Genomic DNA, 18,820 nt, shown 5'->3' on the forward strand with positions numbered 1-18,820 from the left:
TTAAAAAAAGATTTTATTTATTTATTTTTAGAGAGAGGGGAAGGGAAGGAGAAAGAGAGGAAGAGAAACATCAACGTGTGGTTACCTCTCGAGTGCCCCCTACTGGGGACCTGATCCATGTGCCCTGACTGGGAATCGACCTGGAGACTCTTTGGTTCACAGCCTGGGCTCAATCCACTGAACTACACCCGCCAGGGCTAATTCAGTTTTCACAGCTGTACAGTGTTGCTTCGTGTGGAGGTTCCACAGTTATTTAATGAATGATCTCTCTATGGCCTTTAGAACATTTCCAATATTTTAAAATTACCAACAATGCTGCAGTAGGTAATTTTGTGCATAAATATTTAAAAGTGGGATTGCACAGTCGGCAAGTAAAATCAGCCCTGACTGGTGTGGGTCGGTGGCTGGTTCAATTCTCGTTCAGGGCACATGCCTGGGTTGCGGGCCAGGCTCCAGGTTGGGGGCTTACAAGAGGCAACTGATGGATGTTTCTCTCCCTCTCTTGCTCCCTCCCCTCTCTCTAAATATAAAAAAAAAATTTTAAAAAGAAAGTAAAATCATGCGCAGTTTTCTTAGACGTTATTCATTTCCGCTCCAATCCGCACGACCTGTGACGCATGCGCACCGCTTCCCTGCGCTCACCGGAGAGTATATGCGCAAGCTTGTAATTTTTTTCTAATGTGAGAAGTGAGAAGTGATATTTCGGTGTGGTTTCCTTAAACACTCTTTTTGAAGGCAGTACAATTTCCTTGTAGCCATTTCCCAGTTTCTCCCAATGACAATATTCTATATAACCAGAGTACAATGATCAAAACCAGGAAATTGACATCAATACAATACTTAACATTAAAAAATATTATTGTTATTATTTTAAAGATTTTATTTATTTTTTAGAGAGGGAGAAGAGAGGTAGAGGAGCATCGATGTGCGAGAAAAACGACACTCGGTTGCCTCTCGCACACCTCCAACTGGGGACCTGGTCTGCAACCCAGGCCTGTGCCCTGACTGGGAATTGAAGGCGGGACCTTTTGGTTTGCAGGCTGGTGCCCAACCCACTGAGCCACACCAGCCAGGGCTTTAAATTATTCTGTTTTAATTTTTACTGTATACCCAATAAAATTTAATGGGTGGAAGAATCAAACATACTATAAATGTTTTATTTTTATTTTTAAATTACAGTTTACTTCAAATATTATTTGTATTGGTTTTGGGTGTACAGCTTAGTGGTTAGATAATCATATACTTTACATAGTGTTCCCATGGTATTTCCAGTAACCACCTGGCACCGTACACAGTTAGTTATAACTTTTAACTAAATTACAGACCTCATTCGGATCTCACCAGTTTTATATGAACTCATTTGTTTTCAGTGTATATTTTTATTATGAACTTTTACCCTCAGGGGGCTGTAATTTGCATTTCTCTTATAGTGAATGAAGCAATCATTTTCCATAAGTTTCAGAGTTTTACTTCTTTTTTCACGAGCTGTCTGTTTATGCTTTTTGCCCATTTTTCTATTTGGTTTTCAACCCCCACCTCAGATTTAAAGACTTCTTCATAGACTAGTAATACTAGCCCTTTCTGTATATGGTGTAAATAATTTCTCCTCATTTGTCAGTTGTCTTTTGACTTTGCTTATGGTGCTTTGGACATAGAGACATTAAAGAAAATTTTATGTTGTCAAATGTATTAATTTTTTATTGCATCTGCATTTTAAGTCATAATTAGAAAGCCTTTCCCCACACATGAGTTATGGAGGAGTTCACCCATATTTTCTTCTGGTACTGCAGTTTGATTTTTATGTTTAGATTCTCATCATTCAGAAGTTTATTCTTGTGTATTGTGTGAGGAGTGGATCCTGGACCAAAAGAAATGAAAAGAAAGAGAGAACATTTTTGAGACAACTGGAAAACTTTGAATAAAACCCTGTATTAGATGATAGTATTAAATGAATGGTAAATTTCCTGACAGTTACAATGGTATACTGTGGTTAATTAAGGTGATGTCTCTTCTCTTATGAGATACCGTACATCTATCTGCTGGATTTAGGGTTGACAGGTCACGATGCCTTCAATGAACTCTCAAATGGTTGAGCAAAAGTATATATATAAAAAGAAATTGATTAAGTGTAACAAAATATTAGCAACTGATGGCAAACATGGGTATTTATTCTCCTCCTTGCTACTTTGCTCGGTGTTTGAAATTTTGAAAAATAATTGGTGGAAGTGTGCTAGGCAGGTTTTTCGAAGGGGAACGGGTGCCGGGCTCTTTAAGATGGGCCCCTGTCCCTCTACGTCCCACTCCGGGCCCCGCCCACCCGGAAGAGCTTGGCTCAAGCCCCGCCTCTCCCCGCGGCCTCGGCTCTCCCCGCCCCGTGCGGCGGAGTGCAGTCACGTCTGCCGGGCTGCGGTGCCCGGCTCCACGCAGAGATGGTGGCCTCGAGGTGCGTCACCCCCGGCGCCCGCCTGGCCCTGGCTCTGACGCGGGCGCTGGCCCTGCTGGTCGGACTGTTCCTGAGCGGCTTGACGGGCGCAGTCCCGACCCCGAAGGCCTCCTGGGGGCCTGGCGGGCCGGACCCACCCGCCTCCCGCAGCCGCTCGGTGCTCTTGGACGCCGGGACGGGCCAGCTGCGGCTGGTGGATGGCCGCCACCCGGACGCCGTGGCCTGGGCCAATCTCACCAACGCCATTCGCGACACCGGGTAAGGCTTGACCTGATTCCCAGCAGCACCAGTCGGGGTGGCGTGGGCGCCTGTCCTCACCTGACCCTTGGACAAACCTCTTGCCGGTGACAGTGCCCTTGTCTTCCTGGGGGTCAGTTTCCCGCGTCCGAGGATGCAGCACCGCCATCTGGACCGGGTCCTTGGTAGGGTGGGAGCTGATGCAGCGTCCCTCAACTCATAGGGGGACCCGTTCCTTTTAGCCTGGTGCGACAGTGAGTCTGTCTCCCTGGAAACCGGTTCCTTGTCATCAGGGCCGTGGTACCCCACTCCGGTACCCCTCTCCGGGTCGGGTCTGTGGTCGGTGGGTGATGCAGTGACTTCTGTTCCCGCCAAGGCCGGTCCTCCTGCCCTATTCCTCACTTCCCCACCCCCGGGGCCTGTGGGGCTGTGAACTCTCGGGAAAAACTTTCTTGGTTGTATTTTGCCCCATGAAGCAAGGGTTAGTACTAGTCCGTTGCTTCCGTCCCAGAAGCAGGGCAGCAGGATTGAGCCTGGGTTACAGGCCAGTCAGAAAACAGAGGGTTCCTAACTTCACAGAGACCCCCGAGAAAGTCACTGCCTGGGGTCACTCCTCCCTCCCTTCTCTCCTGGTCCCCAGATGCGTGGTATGGAGCCCAGGGCTCCGTCCTTGGCAGTCAGGGTCACCGTCCTTCTCGCTGGGACTGTCGTTCTGTTGCGTGATTCTCATCTAACTCCTCCACCTGTCTGGACTCACTCCTAGTTCCCTTCCTGTGGCCCAGATTTTGAGGATGTGCTCTGTCTGGGAGGTTGGGTGGTACCCCTCTCAGGCCTTGTGCTAGGGCCAGGGCCCATTCATTCATTCATTCATTCACTCACTCACCTGGTTTACTTGGCCTTGGGGACACAGGACTGAGCAGGTGGGGGTTCCCCATTCGGTGGGGGAGACAGTTCCAGAGGGGGGCATCCTGAGTCAGTGGGAGTATGGAAGTGGCCTCTAACCTTGTCAGCGGGGCCCAGGTGCTGGATCTGGGCTTTGCTGGGGGTCTCTGGGAACTCAGCGTCCCGTCCCATCCTGGGCTTATCCCTGTGCTTATCCCTGTGCTTAAACTACGTGGCCTGCAGGCATGGCCACCGGCCCCGCCTCCAGTTTGCTGGCATGCGTTAATTCCTGCAGGTGTTCAGGAGGCCTGGGTCATCCTCATTCTGGTACCTTGTGGCACTTGGGAGGGTATCAGAGAGAAGGGAAATTGGGGGGGATGGGTTTGCTGCAGACACAGGAGCTGGGTGGAGCTAATTTGGGAAGGCTCCCAGGGAGAGGAGGCCACAGGGTTGGCTGGCACCGATGGAGGGAACCAGAGCCCTGTGGCTCCGTGACACTCATATCTGGTGACCCGTTCTCTGCTGACTCACACACCTCTTTGGCCCTGCTTATCTGAGCCAAGAGGGCATGACATGGCTCTGCCCGGATGCCTGGTACAGGAGGAAGCTCAGAGGGGAGGCCCAGCCGGGGAGGGGACTGTGGCCCCAGGCCTGCGCTACTTTGGAAAACAGAAGTGGGGCGAGGGCTTCCTTGATTGTGCCCAGGAGAGGCTCTTGCAGGCCCAGCTCCACCTCTCCGTGACCGTGGGCAGGTCACTGCACCCCTCTGAGCCTGTTTCTCCTGAGCCTGAGGGTGCAGCTTCTTGGGAAGGTCAGTGGGATCACAGAAAGCACCTTTGTTTATTTGCTGAAGGAAGGAGTGAAAGAGGCAGGAGCAGGTCTCCTCTGCCCCGTTTGCAGATGGGGAAACTGAGGCCTGCGGTGTGAGCCCAGGTCTCTCCCACCTTCTCGCTCTCACTCCGCCACTCCAGCATCTTCTCTGTCCGGTCTCTCATTGCCTCCTCTCAGACTCACATGCCCTTTCCCCAGGAGTCTGCCAGCACTTGGGGCTGTGGTGTGGGGGGAACCACGTCGGAAGCCCCGTTTTATATCAGGGACACTGAGGCCCTCGAAGGCACCCTCCAGAGAACTCAGCAGCGAGGTGAAAGAGGGACTTCTGGGTAGGCGGGGCCCCCGGCAGCAGAGCTGCTGGCCTGGGGGTGACTTTGTCAGTGTGCGAAGGGTGGGGCCAGGCACCTGCCTCTTCTCCTCACCTAGAAAGGACAGAGGGCCGAACCAAAGAACTATACATGACCGATGAAAACAAGACAATACATGTCACAACTAGTTATGGGACTATAATTGAACAACATGATTGGGTTTTGTAACTGTCACCTTAGCAAAGACGGAAATGGTCGACAGGAATCATTTTAAGCCAAGGAAGTGGGCAGACCGGCGTTCGCACATTGCGGAAAGGCAGCACGTACCCTGGTGGTGGGGCTCTGCGACTGGCAGGTAGAAATACACAATCTGGGGCTTTACCCCAGACGTCCTGGTCAGAACTGGCTTCCTCACGAGGACTTCCAGTGGCCCGCAGGCACGTGGGAGTGCGAGAGGTGCGACTTCCCAGGAGGAGCGGGGACTGGCCTGCCTAGAATCGCATCCTGGCTCTGCCCTTTGCTAGCTCCTTGACCTTGGGCAGGTGTATCAGCTAGTACTGGGCAACTGCGCTGTGTAACAAACCACCCCCCAAACCTGGTGGCTTAAAATGGCAACTGTCTACCCTCATGTTTACCCCTAGGGGGCAGTGGGGGCAACTCTGCTTTGTGCTGTAGGTCTGCAGACCCGGTCAGCTCCGTGTGTCTCTCACCTTCCGGGGTCCCGTGGGCTGGCCAGGGCGTGGTCTTTGCGTGGCAACAGCAGAGGCACAAGAGGTCCGATGGAAGCGCAGGTCTCCTCTGCAAGGCCAGAGTTATAACTGGCACGATCACTTCGACCCACGACCCTGACTCCATGTGGCCAAAGTCAGGTGGCACGACCGAGCCCAAAGTAAGGGGGCGGAGAAGGACGCTTGGTTACTCGTGGTGAGGACTGACTGCAGAGTGGCCCAGCAAAGAGCATGGATACACGTGGGCAGAGCGGGCAGCAGCGCCTTCTACCACAGCAGTTACGTGGCTCTGCGCTTTAATCTCCTCCTGTCTGTACAACGAGTGCATGACGGTGCAACCCCGTAGGGCTGTCACAAGGATTCAAGCGTTAACAGGTGTGTGAGTGGCTAGCACAGCACCTGGCACGGCAGCAGTCCTCAAGAGATGTGAGCTGGCACTACTGTGGGGTGGGGGAAGGTTAGCACAGCTTTTGGGGGGCGGGTGCTTGTCAGTGGCCATTACAGTGAAAAATGCACGTTCCTCTGACCCAGCATTTCCTCTTCGAGGGGCTCAGCCTGACACGTGCACAGAGACGGATGGGCAGCCCTCCCGTGGAAGGCAGTTTGCCACTGTGGTTTATGACGGTTGGACCTTGGACACGGCTGTGTGCCGAGCTGAGCACCGGCTCTGCACCTGTCCCCGGGCTGACCGAGCGTCCCCTCTCCTCCCTCTCCAGGTGGGCCTTCCTGGAGCTGCACACGGATGGCCGCTACAATGACAGCCTGCAGGCCTACGCGGCAGGGGTGGTGGAGGCTGCCGTGTCTGAGGAGGTAAGCCCAGATGGGGACAGTGGGGCTCCCGTCACCCTCACCCACCCCACCCAATGTGCTCCCCAGGGAGCTCTGGAGAGTGCTGAGCTATGCGCAGAGCGGGCTGCCCGCCCCCACCCCCTGCCCTTCATCTATCTGGGGAGAAAGGCTCACATGCTCGCCTCACATGAGGCACTATTTCATGCACATAGAAAGACCATCACCTATTCCAAGTTACAAAGCACAATATATTTTTTAAAGATTTTATTTATTTATTTTTAGAGAGGGAAGGGAGGGAGAAAGAGAGATAGAAACATCAATGTGCAGTTGCTGGGGGCTGTGGCCTGCAACCCAGGCATGTGCCCTGACTGGGAATTGAACCTGCGATGCTTTGGTTCGCAGCCCGAGCTCAATCCACTGAGCTACTCCAGCCAGGGCACAAAGCACAATATTAAAGTGAGCACCCAAATAGAAACCTAGAATGTTACTGATATTATTGAAGCCCTCCTCCCAAGCCCACCCCTCTGCTTCCCTTTCCGCCAGAAGCACAACCCCCCGCCCTAAGTGTGGGGGCTCCGTTCCCATTCAGTCCGCCAGTCATCGACGTTGAGATACAATTCATGTGTCTTTAAACTCGCTATTTTAAAGTGTCCAGGTCAGCGGCTTTTAAAACATCTTTATAAGGTTGTGCCGCTGTCACCACTCTTTAATTCCAGAACACTCTTGTCACCTTAAAGGGATGGAATCCTACAATATCTGGTCCTTTGTGGCTGGCTTTGTTCGCCGAGTGTCACGTGTTCAGGGCTCATCCGTCTTGTAGCAGGTGTCGGCGCCTCATTCCATGGCCGGACAGTGGTCCAGGGCAAAGGCGTGCTGTTTCATTCATTCATTCATTCATTCATTCACGCATTCATCAGTGGGTGGACGTTTGAGTCATGTCCACTCCCTGCCTTCGGTTAAGCTGGCTCCACAGCATGCGATGAATCCTTAGACGACGTATTATTTTGCTGTGCTTGACCTGGAACTTCATGAGAGTGAGCACCACACATCTCAGAAGTCGGACGGGGTCAGATGTAGGTGGGGCCATCCGGCGCCCACGCTGGATGGCACCCACTCTGGAAAACAACTTGGCATCAGCTTGTAGCGTCATTCACACACATGCCCCAGTCCCTAGTGGTGACCTGAGGGTGTGCAGGAGGTGCTCGAAGTCACCCTGAGGTGGGAGCAGCCAGGTGCCACCAGCCGGGGGACAGGTCCCCAGAGACCGTGCGGCCGCTCAGTGCGGCGTGCCAGAGGCTGAAAGTGAATGAACACCGTGGGTGAGCCTGAGATGCATGGTGGCGAGAGAGAGAGAGAGAGAGCGTGTCACGGAGGACAGCGTGCAGTGTGACAGCCTTGCATAGAAGCCACACTCCTCATTCCAAACCCCGGTGGCCGTTTGGGGCGCCTCGATGGCTGCGGAGGTGGCCAGACCCCGGGCCAGGCCTGTGCCGCGTTGACTGACTTAGTGGACACTTAGATAGATCGGGGGACCCCAGTAACAGAGGAGGCGTCATCTGGGGCAGACCGCGAACGCTAACGGCTTTCAGAGGAGGGTGATGTCCAGAGGTGGCAGGCCCTGTTGGGGTGAGAGCTGGGTGGGCAAGAAAAGCCTTCAGGGAGAGGAATCGGGGGGGGCAAAGGTGCAGAGGCAGCCTCATCAGGACGCCCAGCTCTTGGAGGCCTGGGTGGGGGTGAGGACTCTTAGCGCGAGTGGGGAGCGTGTGGGGCCTCAGGGAAGAGAGCGGCCCAGCCCAGCTGCCCTGCCCTTGCCCGCCCCGCCCACCTCGCCGGGTCTGCCCACTCCCCAGCTCATCTATATGCACTGGATGAACACGGTGGTGAATTATTGTGGCCCCTTCGAGTATGAAGTCGGCTACTGCGAGAAGCTCAAGAGCTTCCTGGAGGCCAACCTGGAGTGGATGCAGAGGGAGATGGAGCTGAACGAGGACTCCGCCTACTGGCACCAGGTGGGTGTGGCTGCCATGCTCGGTGGGGCGGGGTGGAGGGTTGGGTCCACTCTGGGGATGTGCTACCACGGGGGCTGCTGCTCTTCCAGCCAGTGACTCCTCTGTCCCCCGCCCGTCGTGGCCAGCCCTTTGATGGGTCCATCGCTGTCTCCATCCCTCCCAGCTGACCTGCCGTTCATCCGTCTGTTCAATCTGCACCTGTCCTTCCTCCCTTCCATCCATCCATCCACCCGCCCGCCGGGTGGAACTCCGGCTGCCCATCCTAGCCTGCCTGTCTCCCCAGCCCATTCTGCCCCGTACGGTCAAAGGATCCCTGTAGTTCACTGTCAGCACGCTGTTTTATTTGCGCAGGAGGGAGGGGCCTTGGTCGTTGATCACATCAGAAAACAGTCAAAAAAAAGAAAGGGAAAGGGGAGAGCTAGAACACCCGGGAGTTTCGTTCTCCTTTGCTCGAAGGAGCTGCCGACGAGCGGGGAGACCCAGGGAGGATGCCCTGCCTTTGGGCCCCTGGCCGGGCCGGCAGCAAAGCCACTCATGTGTGGATTCCGTGGAACACCGTGAGGGTCTAACTGTGAAGGACACACCGCCGGCAGCCACTCTAGAAAGTGGCTGTCTGCGCCTGTGGGCACCTCCACCCCACCTGGGCCAGGTGCGCACCTGTCGCTAAGTAGAGTTTCTCACTGTCCACCCACCCACCTGCTCATACCCTCACCCACTTACCCGTTCACCCATCTGTTCACCCATCTATCCACTCAGGCACACGCCACCCATCTTGCAGATGCTTATTAAGGGCCTGGTGGAGACCCGGCCGAGGCCCCGTGGGGATGCAGCGATGCTGCTCCATGGTTACAGAAATATGACAGTCACCATGGGGAGGAGTCAGCCACATGAGACGGGTGCCCTGACACAGCAGTGCAGCCAGTAGCTAAGCGCAGAATGGCCTGGGAGGCTTCCTGGAGGAGGTGGCTCTGAGCTAGACTCTTAAGTGGGTGTGACTTGGGAGCCGGCACAGGGCAGGGGCATACAGTTAATCAGCCGAAGGCAGGAAGCTGCTTGCCGTGGATGAGTAGGGGGTGGTAAGGCGGTGCCAGGGCTGGCGGGAGCCTGGAGGGTGACCTGGGCCTGCTCCATCTGGACCCCCAGGCCGGGCCCTCGCCCCCGCAGGAGAAGGTGCGAGCCTGGGGGAGAGGCCTCACCCTCCCTCCGCCCTCCGCCCCCTCCCCAGGTGCGGCTGACCCTGCTGCAGCTGAAAGGCCTTGAGGACAGCTACGAAGGCAGCGTGGCCTTTCCAACTGGGAAGTTCACCATCAAACCCTTGGGGTTCCTGTAAGTGCCACCCCCAGAGCGGACAGGGTACGGGAGAGGGCCACACACTTCAGAGTCACACAGACCCGCACCCCAGGGCTGGCCCTGCCACTTCCCGGCTACGTGGTCTCAGACCGACTGCCCGGCGCCTCCAGAGGCCGAGCGTCGCCCTCTGCACAGTGGGTGGGTCCACGACAGCCCTGGAGCAGGGTGCTGACCCTGTGGCGCCCTGGCCTCTGCAGCCTGCTGCAGCTCTCCGGGGACCTGGAAGACCTGGAGCTGGCCCTGAACAAGACCAAGGCCAGGCACGTGCTGGGCTCTGGATCCTGCTCCGCCCTCATCAAGCTGCTGCCCGGCCACAGCGACCTCCTGGTCGCCCACAACACCTGGAACTCCTACCAGAACATGCTGCGCGTCATCAAGAAGTACCAGTTCCAGTTCCGGGAAGGCCCCCAAGGTGGGTGGACGTGGGTGCATCTGCGTGTGAGCGGCTGTGGGCACACGGGGTGGGGACACACCACGGTCACTGTAGGAGCATTCTAACAGCTCATCTTACTGTTTTTTAAAAAAATTTTATTTATTATTTTTAGAGAGAGGCGAGGGAGAAACAGAGGGAGAGAAATATCAACTCGTTGCGTCTCATACGCCCCCAGCAGGTGACCTGGCCTGCAACCCAGGCACATGCCCTGAACTTGAATAGAACCAGTGACCTTTCGGTTCGTAGGCTGAGGCTCAATCTACTGAGCCACACCAGCCAGGGCTTATCTTGTTTTCAACATGTTAATTTTCTCTAGGTTTTTATTTCACAAGGTGTATCTGTCAGCTAGTGCTGCATAACAACCCCCCCCCCATTTAAAACAACAAAAGCTTAAAACAGCCATTTGCTTTGGTCACACGTCTGCCGATCAGCTGGGTGGTTGTGTTGTCCGAGACCTGACCTGGCTGATCCTACCTGGCTCACTGATGCTTCTGGGGTCAGCTGGGGCAGCTGACTGACCCAGCACGGCCTCATTCCTAGGCCCGGGGGTTGGCTGTCAGCCGGCACGATGGGGTAGCTGAGCTTCGTGGCCTGCTCAGCAGGCTAGCTCAGGCCTGTGCCTGTGACCCCTGGGCAGGGAAGCCTGGAAGGCCTCCCGAGGGCTAGCTAAACAACTGGCATAGCATCCTGATGCCCAGGGCAAGTCAGGTGGCCGCTCAGAGTTGAGAGGTGGGGGACTAGACCCCGCTCTCTGACGTGAGGAACTGCAGAGTCACATTGCAGTGGTGTGATGCAAGCCTGGGAAGAATCAGAGCCGGTCTCGCAAACCACAGGAGGAAGGCACGAGGGCACCCTTCCCGTCAGAGGTCAAAGCTTGGCAGCTGAGGCCCACTACCCCCGGTGCCCCACCCCCACCCCAGACCGAACCCCAGAGGTAGCCCCTGCCAGATGTCTGTGGTGCCTCCCTCTCGGCCAGACTTAAAAACCCGCTGTTGCCAGGAGGTGGCGAGAAGGCGGGGAAGTGCATGCCCTCGGTCAGTGCTCGGGGGACTAGGAGTTGGCACGGCCACTTTGAGGGGCGCCCGGCCGGCCTCCGACACGATTCGAAAGCTGTCACTCCCGTGGTCAGCGGTTCCCGGGCTCAGACCTGTCTGTACAGAAACTTGGCAGTTCGGTGCAGGGGGCGTGGACAAGCATGTCACCTGCCGTGGTGGTCTAGAGACCGCCTAATGCCCCTTGACTTAAATCTAAGCAAACCTCCGAACGGACATTTGCACCGGAAGGCGCGCACACCCTAAGGGTGTGGCTGGAACTCGTGCACGGTGAGCACACGCCTGTGTGTGGCACCCGGAGCGAGGAACAGAGCGTTCCCCGCCTCCAGAAGCTTCCCTCCCGTCCCGTGCCGGGCACTGTTGTTGCCAGCCCAGCGTGCTGCCCATCCCGGCTTCTTACAGAGAGCGCAGAGTAGGTTCGCCCGGCTGTGGACGCGCCCGTCTGCATCTGCCCAGTGGGGTGTCTGCGGGAGCCACCCCCGTGGCTGCCTGCAGCCGCAGCTCCGGCATTCGCGTTGCCGCGTGCCCATGAACATTTCAGGGTCTCTGGAAAAAACCCACCTACGCCATGCATGTCTGTGACAGGAAACTGGAAGCTACAGCAAAACATACACACGCAATGAGAATCCCTCGAACACCCCACAGCCTGCAAGAGATCATTTCCCTGAACACTTGGTTGTGTTTTCTCTAGACTTTTGAAAAAATGTGCCTCCGTTTCCCATTTGGTTTCCTTTATTTGTATGACACAGTGATGTACAAATGCATTCCAGCCTCGCAGGTGAGGAGACACATTTTAACAGCTGCAGCTGCGTGTTCCACTTAACGTGTCCCCAGTTGAGGATGGGGGCCATTTCCAGGGCCTTGCTGTTTGGAACAATGCTGCAGTGGGCACGGGCCCCACCCCCTCACCTCCACCCCCGCCCCAAGAGATATTTCCTTGTGGAAAGGCCAGGTTAAAAGATGGGCACAGTTAAAGCTGTGGTCTCTGGGTAAAGACAACCAAATTGCCTCCAGGACAGGGTGGGCCAGCCTGTCTCTGAGGGTGTCGACTTTCGCCGCAGGTTTGCCAGCACTGGGTATTACGGTTCGTTTGAATTTTTTGCCATTTTAGTGGGTGATAAATGACATGAGCAGCACCCCCAAGCCTTGTCTGAGCAGCACCCCCACCCCCCGCATGCTGTCCCCCTACAGAGGACTCTCCCCTGGCTCCTGGCAATGCGCTGGCGTTCTCGTCCTACCCCGGCACCATCTTCTCCTGCGATGACTTCTACGTCCTGGGCAGCGGGCTGGTGAGTCCCCCTCCCACGGCACCGTTCTCCCCGGGTGGCTCCTCACCCCGCAGCCCTGGCGGGCCCGTGGGCGCGGCCCCCACCGCCACCCCTGGGCCGAGACGCATTTTCCTGTGATGCCACTTGGACCACTGGGCTTGTTTTTTTAAAAAACTAGTCACAGTTGACATACACCGTTACATTAGTTTCAGGCGGACAATGCAGCGATTAGATATTTATATACCCTACAAAGTGATCACCCAGTAAATCTAGTACCCATCCAATACCACGCATGGGGTGGGGCTTCTCGAATGAAGGTTCTCAGGCCCCACCCGGGCCTCCAGGACCTGCGGCCGGCCTGGGACTCTGCATTGTAACACAGCTCCTCAGAAACTGCCCGTCTTGAGGTCCTTATGAAACATCCTTGACCTCAGTGACCTCGTTTTGTTCTTAAGTATTTAGGGGAAGCTGTCCCTCCCCCCACGGCCTTGCTGTGAAATACCGCCTTCTCTCTTGCCCCCCACATAACCCTGCTAGCCTGGCCAGCTTTTCTGAATAAATGTTATTTGCAATGTGTTGTTTTTATCGGTTTTTCTGGCCAGGGTCCAAACTCGTTTAGAAATCTGTCCCTGGCACCCCTCGCCCAGGCAGCGGCCCGCGGTCGCCAGGGCAACACTGTGGAGGAGGGGAGACCTGGCTTTTAACAACCCTCCAGCAGAAGACACAGCCGATTCCCGGGTGGGGGAAGGGAGTTCTTCCCTGCTAGTCTCTGAGGGGAGCGTGGGGTAGGGTGGGGCGCCTTGCATTGAAAGGCGTGAGAGGGCCAGGCAGTGGGTGGGGGGGACCCCCTTGCCACCGTCCCGGGTGGGGACAGTAGGGGAGGAACAAACGAAATGGTTGACTCCAGTTACCTGGGAGGTGTCCAGGTGGGACATTTACCTGCCACCCGGGTTCTTACCTGGTTGTGTGCACAGACCCCTCTGGCTGTGTGGGGACCTACGAGCCCCGCCCTGAAAGCACGTTTTTAAGTGTGTAAACCACAGTGCGTGGATCAGAGAGGAGGCCCAGGATACTGAAACACGTTTGCCGAAATGTTGTTCAAGCGAACTCGGCACGCCTGCGCTGCTTTACTGGCACGTAAAGCCACCTGCCGGGGAGGCAGGCGCTGCCTGCCCCGCTCAGAAGGGACGCTCAGAAGGGACGAGGAATGAGCGCCACTGACGTTCCGACCTGCGCGCACGCACCCGTCTGTCACGGGGTGGGAGACCGCGGCTTCTGCTGGCGAGGGTCTCTGCCGGGTGCCGCTGAGGCCCGTGGTGTGTCGCCCGCGTTAACGGTGGAGGAGATGCTGAACTGCCGCTTGACGTTAGCGGAAGTTAAAATGTCGTGTTTTCCCGCCCACGTCTGCAGACTCACTGAGCGCCTCCGAGGGCTCACTCACCCGCAGCGGGGGAAGAGCTCCCTTGCGTAGGAGGGAGAAACACCGCCCCGCCCCGCCCCGCCCTGCCCTGCCCTGCCCTGCCCCGCCCCCGGGGCTCTGGGGCTGAGCTGGTCTCACTGGGCCGGTGGCTGGGGAAGCTAAGTGCCCTCGGGAGGGGGGAGGGCACCAAGCTCGTCCTGCCTGCGCGTGGCTGCTCCACTCGATGTGCAGGGATCCTCTCTGAAACACCCCGTTCGTTGATGGCTACTGCCTGCGCTTAGCTGTTTTCCAGCGTTGAGTGAGACAGGGAGAAGCACGCTAGTAGCCTGTGGTAGTGGGGGACAAGCACCGATTTAGGAGCCGGAAGTTGGGGGATCGGATCTTGATCTTGGCGCATCCACTCACCAGCCGTGACCTTTGGCGAGTCTCTTAGCCTCCTCGGTCCTCCGTTTCCCTCGCAGCCGGAAGGGGCATTAGTGACCATGCTGTGTTTTTCCCCGGGGGGCTGTGAGCTCTCGGAGATCACGGTAGTCCGCTGGGCCAGCAGCGTCCAGCCACCCAACGTTCCCTGCGAAACTGCAGGGAAGGGGTAGGAGAGGGCCGCTGTCTCTCCCGGGAAAGAGTGGACCGACTTGGGGGCGGTGAGTGCATAGGCACGGCGCCCTGGGCCCTTTGGGGGCTCTTCCCCAGGGCAGAGCCGGGTCCAGGAGTGTGGACCCCCACAGTGCTCATCCAGGGAACCAGGGAGCACGCACCCCTGAACCAGAAGGCGAGGTTTTAAAGCTATCAGTCAATCCACGAGCTACGGCTGACGCAGCACCACCCCTTGGTGGCAGCGTGCCCGGTTGTAAGTCAGCTGGCCCTCAGGCAGCGTCCCCGCGGCTCCCCCACAGGTGACACTGGAGACCACCATCGGCAACCGGAACCCGGCGCTGTGGAAGTACGTGACGCCCGGGGGCTCTGTGATGGAGTGGGTGCGCAACATCGTGGCCAACCGCCTGGCCGCGGACGGGGACACCTGGGCGGACGTCTTCAGGAGGTTCAACAGTGGCACGTGAGTGGTCTTCGGGCACCGTGGCCTCCCCACCCAAGAAATGGACCGACCTCCCCCCAGCACTCAGACCCTGGGGGGCCTCCTGCAGCACCAGAGCCACTGCCCTGCACCCCCCTGCAGAGCCCCATGGGGGACTCTCATTAGAGCCACCTCTCCTGGTTGATACACGGGGAAACTGAGGCTGGAGGAGCAAAAGCATTTGCCTCTCTCTTGCAGCCTTCCCCACCCAGGGAAGGCCCCCAGCAGGGGGGCAGGAAGAGACTTTGGGACCCGAGAGCTCTGGGGACAGTGGGGAGGGCCGTCCGAGGAGCCGCATGTGGGTGGAGCAGGGCCCTGTGAACCCGAGACACGGGAACCGGACAGCAAGGGTGGCGGGATGTGGGGCAGAAGCAACCTTTGCTCCAGCAGGTACTGGGGAGCCATAGAGTCCTCTGGAGCAGGCGGTGTGCTGAGAGAGCAGCTGGAGCACCCCTGGTCTGCAGTCCCCCAGAGGCTGCGGCTCCAGGGTGACACTCAGATGGCCAGTCACCCCCAGGCCACCCATGCCCTGTGGTTCCTGGCTATGTGGGGCGCTGGGGGCAGGGGGAGGCCGGGGCCGCGGCCCCGGGGTCCGCTCAGTCCTCCCTGCTTGGGCCCGGCAGGTACAACAACCAGTGGATGATCGTGGACTACAAAGCGTTTGTCCCCGGGGGGCCCAGCCCTGGGAGCAGGGTGCTCACCATCCTGGAGCAGATCCCGTGAGTCCCCTGGGAGAGGGGGGGCCGGGCGCTCCAGGCGGAGGGGACCACGGAGGCAAAGGCCGGGAGGCGTAGGAAGGCAAATCTTAGGCAGGGGAGGTTGGAAGGGAGGGCAGCCCTGACTGGGGCTCAAGGTTCAGGGCATGATTGACCTCCAGGCAGTGGGGAGCCAGGGGGGTCCTTGAGCAGGGCGGGGCCCCCACGAGCCCCTCTTCTCACCACTCCCGCCCTGCTTCTCTCGGTCCCAGGGGCATGGTGGTGGTGGCCGACAAGACCTCGGAGCTCTACCGGAAGACCTACTGGGCCAGCTACAACATCCCGTAGGTGTTCCTCCCTGCCCCACCCGGCGCTCAGCTCTCCATGCCAGAGAGGGAGGGGCCGTCCCACGTGATTCCCGCCCTACCCGCTTCTGGGCCGGAAAGGCCCTGGCAGTTCTGTGGTGCAGCCGTGGGGCCTAGGTCAGCACTCACGTGACTTCCCAGTCTGCAGGGTGATGGGGTGGCCCATCTCAGGCGCCGACCCTGCCGTGGCTGCCCCGCTGGCTCTGCTTTAACTGGGCCGCTCCTCCGAGCCCTCCTGCCGCTCACCGCGCTTTACCTGGGTTATGTCATTTGGTCCTTGCAACGGGCCAGCCACAGCTCCTGTTCCTATTTCACAGACAGTGACACTGAGGCCCCGAGAGGGAGCCTAACCTTCCCAAGGTCCCACAGCTGGTCAGTGATGCAGCCAGGGTCCGAAGCCGTGTCTCTCGGACCCCCAGACCCCCAGCTCGGCCACCCCACTGAGCCACCGCCCGGCACTAACAGAAGACATTTTTATTGCTCTCCTGATGGTTGTTAGGGCTAGTCTTCTGGTGTGACTGCCCCTCTGGCTCCCTGGCCACAGCCAGTGAGGCCAGTGGGAGTCGTGAGTGACCATCCTCATCCCCGGCAGGTCCTTCGAGACCGTGTTCAACGCCAGCGGGCTGCAGGCCCTGGTGGCTGAGTACGGGGACTGGTTCTCCTATGACAGAAACCCTCGGGCCCAGATCTTCCAGCGGAACCAGTCGCTGGTGCACGACATGGCCTCCATGGTCCAGCTGATGAGGTGCGTGGGGGGCAGCGAGCACTCTGGGGTCTCCACTGTCACCCATTTAACCCTCACCACCGGCCTGGGGACCGGCAGGGTGACGGTGTGCGATGGCCCTGCTCAGCGTGAGTCCTGGGACAGGTGGGGACACCGAGCTGCTGCGGGGTGACCGCCCTGTGCTGGGCACTGTGCTTGGTGCTGGACACACAAGCACCCGGTGTGTCCCCCGAGGTCCCCGGGGGTCCCCCTGCCCCGTGGAGACGTGGAGAAGCCTCAGGCACTCATGAGGACGCCGGTGTGTAGCTAGGGCCACCTGAGCCCCCAGAAATGCTACGGAGGGGACAAGGCGGGGTCTCCAGCCTGACTCGGGAGGAGCCCAGGGGCATCGGGTGCATGGGGTACCTGAGCGGAGGTCGGAGTGGTGACGGGATGACGAGGGGAGGGGCGGCGGAGCCCAGCACTGGGGTGACTCGTGCTCACTGGAGGCAGGTGGCTGCGTCAGGTGGAGTTAGGCCCCTCCCTGGCCACCCCTCCCTTCCCGCACCCAGGTACAACGACTTCCTGCACGACCCCCTGTCTCTGTGCAAAGCCTGCAGCCCCCAGCCCAACGGGGAGAACGCCATCTCCGCCCGCTCCGACCTCAACCCGGCCAACGGCTCCTACCCCTTCCAGGCTCTGCAGCAGCGCTTGCATGGCGGCATCGACGTCAAGGTGCTGGCAGCCCCCCACCCCCACCCCGCCCGGGCCTGTGGGCGGGCCATCCCCCAGGCTGGGGCCCAGGCCAAGGGGGGGGGCAGGAGTGGGGGTGGAATTGGGCTGTGGGTGGGCACCGGGGGCCCCCGGGGTTGGATCGGCGCGGAGCCCAGCCCGAGCTGACACTGGGCGCTCCGCTCCGCCCCCAGGTGACCAGCAGGGCCCTGGCCAAGGGCTTGCGCCTCGTGGCAGCCAGCGGCCCCACGTGGGACCAGGTACCCCCGTTCCAGTGGAGCACCTCGCCCTTCAGCGGCCTGCTGCACATGGGCCAGCCCGACCTCTGGAAGTTCTCGCCCGTCGAGGTCCGGTGGGACTGAGGCGCGGGCCCTGCCCGGCTGCCTTCCGCCCCTGCTGACCGCGGCAGGGCTGTGCCGCCTTGACCTCCTGCTCGTCCCCTCCGTGGCCTTTGCCCCCTGCTGCGCGCAGAGCTGAGACCTGGGTCTCACTGTCGTCCGGGCACCCCTGGGTGGGGCACAGGGGCCAGGGGGCCCAGAACTGACTCCCTCTCTCCCCAAGTGCCGCCTCTGTCTCCCTCTGCTTCCCACCCTGGGGCCCCATCCTCAGGCTGCCCCCTGAGGGATCAGGGTCAGGGCCCCCGGTGGTGCTGGGGGGGCCTGTTCTGGGCCTGTTGCTGGCGGCTCTGGAGCTGGTGGGGTTGCAGCCCCGAGCCCTGGGCGCTACCCGTGGTTGGTGTCTCCTCCTCCGGTCCCAGCTCCTCCGCCCCTTTAGGAAGCGGCCCCCTGTCGCCCCTCTGGACAGCTTTCTCAAGGACAGAAACTGGAAAACAAACAAAAACCAAAGGTTCCGGCAACCTGTGGCTGGAGGGGGCCTGAGTGTCCTCGCTGGCTCCGGGGCAGACAGGAGCGGCAGGTCAGCCCCGAGTCCCAGCCTCACGCCCCTCCCCTGCCTGGGCTCGCCCCGGCTTCAGGCAGCCAGCGCCCTCAGTTCCCCTGCTGGGGGCACCCAGTCGCAGGCTGTGACATCATTAAACGGGGGAGGCCGAGGCCATGGCCTCTGTGCTGTGCGTCTTCCCGGGGCAGTGGGGGAGGCTGGGGCCGCGCCTTTTCTCCCCGCAAGATGGGGGTCTGCACCGTCCTCCCATGCGTCTTGCCCTTCCTTCTGTCCGTCCACCTGTCCATCCACCCATCCAGCCATGTTTATGGAGCTCCCACTTTGTTCTGGGTGCTGTCCCGGGACCCTGTTAACCGCAAGACCTTCCCAAGTCCTACTGCGGGGCACAGGTCAACGCAAAACAGAGCCCCGCCCCCGTCTGTTCATACACGAAAACCCGCACTGGAGACAAGTCTCGCCCCATGTGCCCACGGGAGACAGCACGGAGCCCGCGGTCGGAGACCTGGGTGCGCATCCTGTCACCATCTCCTACCAGCAATGGAAGCCAGCCCCCCTCAGCCCCGGTCTCCTCCTCTGTAAAATGGGGTGATGGTATGAGCAACACTC

At 58.9% G+C, this 18,820-nt stretch overlaps 2 protein-coding genes across 2 annotated transcripts in view; one reads left to right on the forward strand and one right to left on the reverse strand.

Annotated features, from left to right (window-relative positions):
* Window positions 1–9,761, reverse strand: part of SLC8B1 (solute carrier family 8 member B1) — a 35,647-nt gene extending 25,886 nt beyond the window's left edge. Inside the window, exon 1 of the mRNA XM_036013897.1 lies at window positions 9,751–9,761. The gene's annotated coding sequence lies outside the window, so the exon portion shown is untranslated. The remainder of the gene's footprint in view (window positions 1–9,750) is intronic.
* Window positions 2,352–18,615, forward strand: PLBD2 (phospholipase B domain containing 2). The gene is made up of 12 exons (XM_028527767.2): window positions 2,352–2,701; window positions 6,146–6,239; window positions 8,069–8,227; window positions 9,453–9,553; window positions 9,775–9,989; window positions 12,254–12,351; window positions 14,644–14,804; window positions 15,446–15,541; window positions 15,790–15,861; window positions 16,475–16,627; window positions 17,158–17,320; window positions 17,512–18,615. Exons 1-12 carry the CDS (start codon window positions 2,430–2,432, stop codon window positions 17,677–17,679), a joined length of 1,752 nt encoding a protein of 583 aa, XP_028383568.1. The 5' UTR covers window positions 2,352–2,429; the 3' UTR covers window positions 17,680–18,615.
* The last annotated feature ends 205 nt before the right edge of the window (window positions 18,616–18,820 follow it).

Source organism: Phyllostomus discolor, chromosome 13, assembly GCF_004126475.2.
Source record: "Phyllostomus discolor isolate MPI-MPIP mPhyDis1 chromosome 13, mPhyDis1.pri.v3, whole genome shotgun sequence".
Taxonomy (NCBI): domain Eukaryota; kingdom Metazoa; phylum Chordata; class Mammalia; order Chiroptera; family Phyllostomidae; genus Phyllostomus; species Phyllostomus discolor.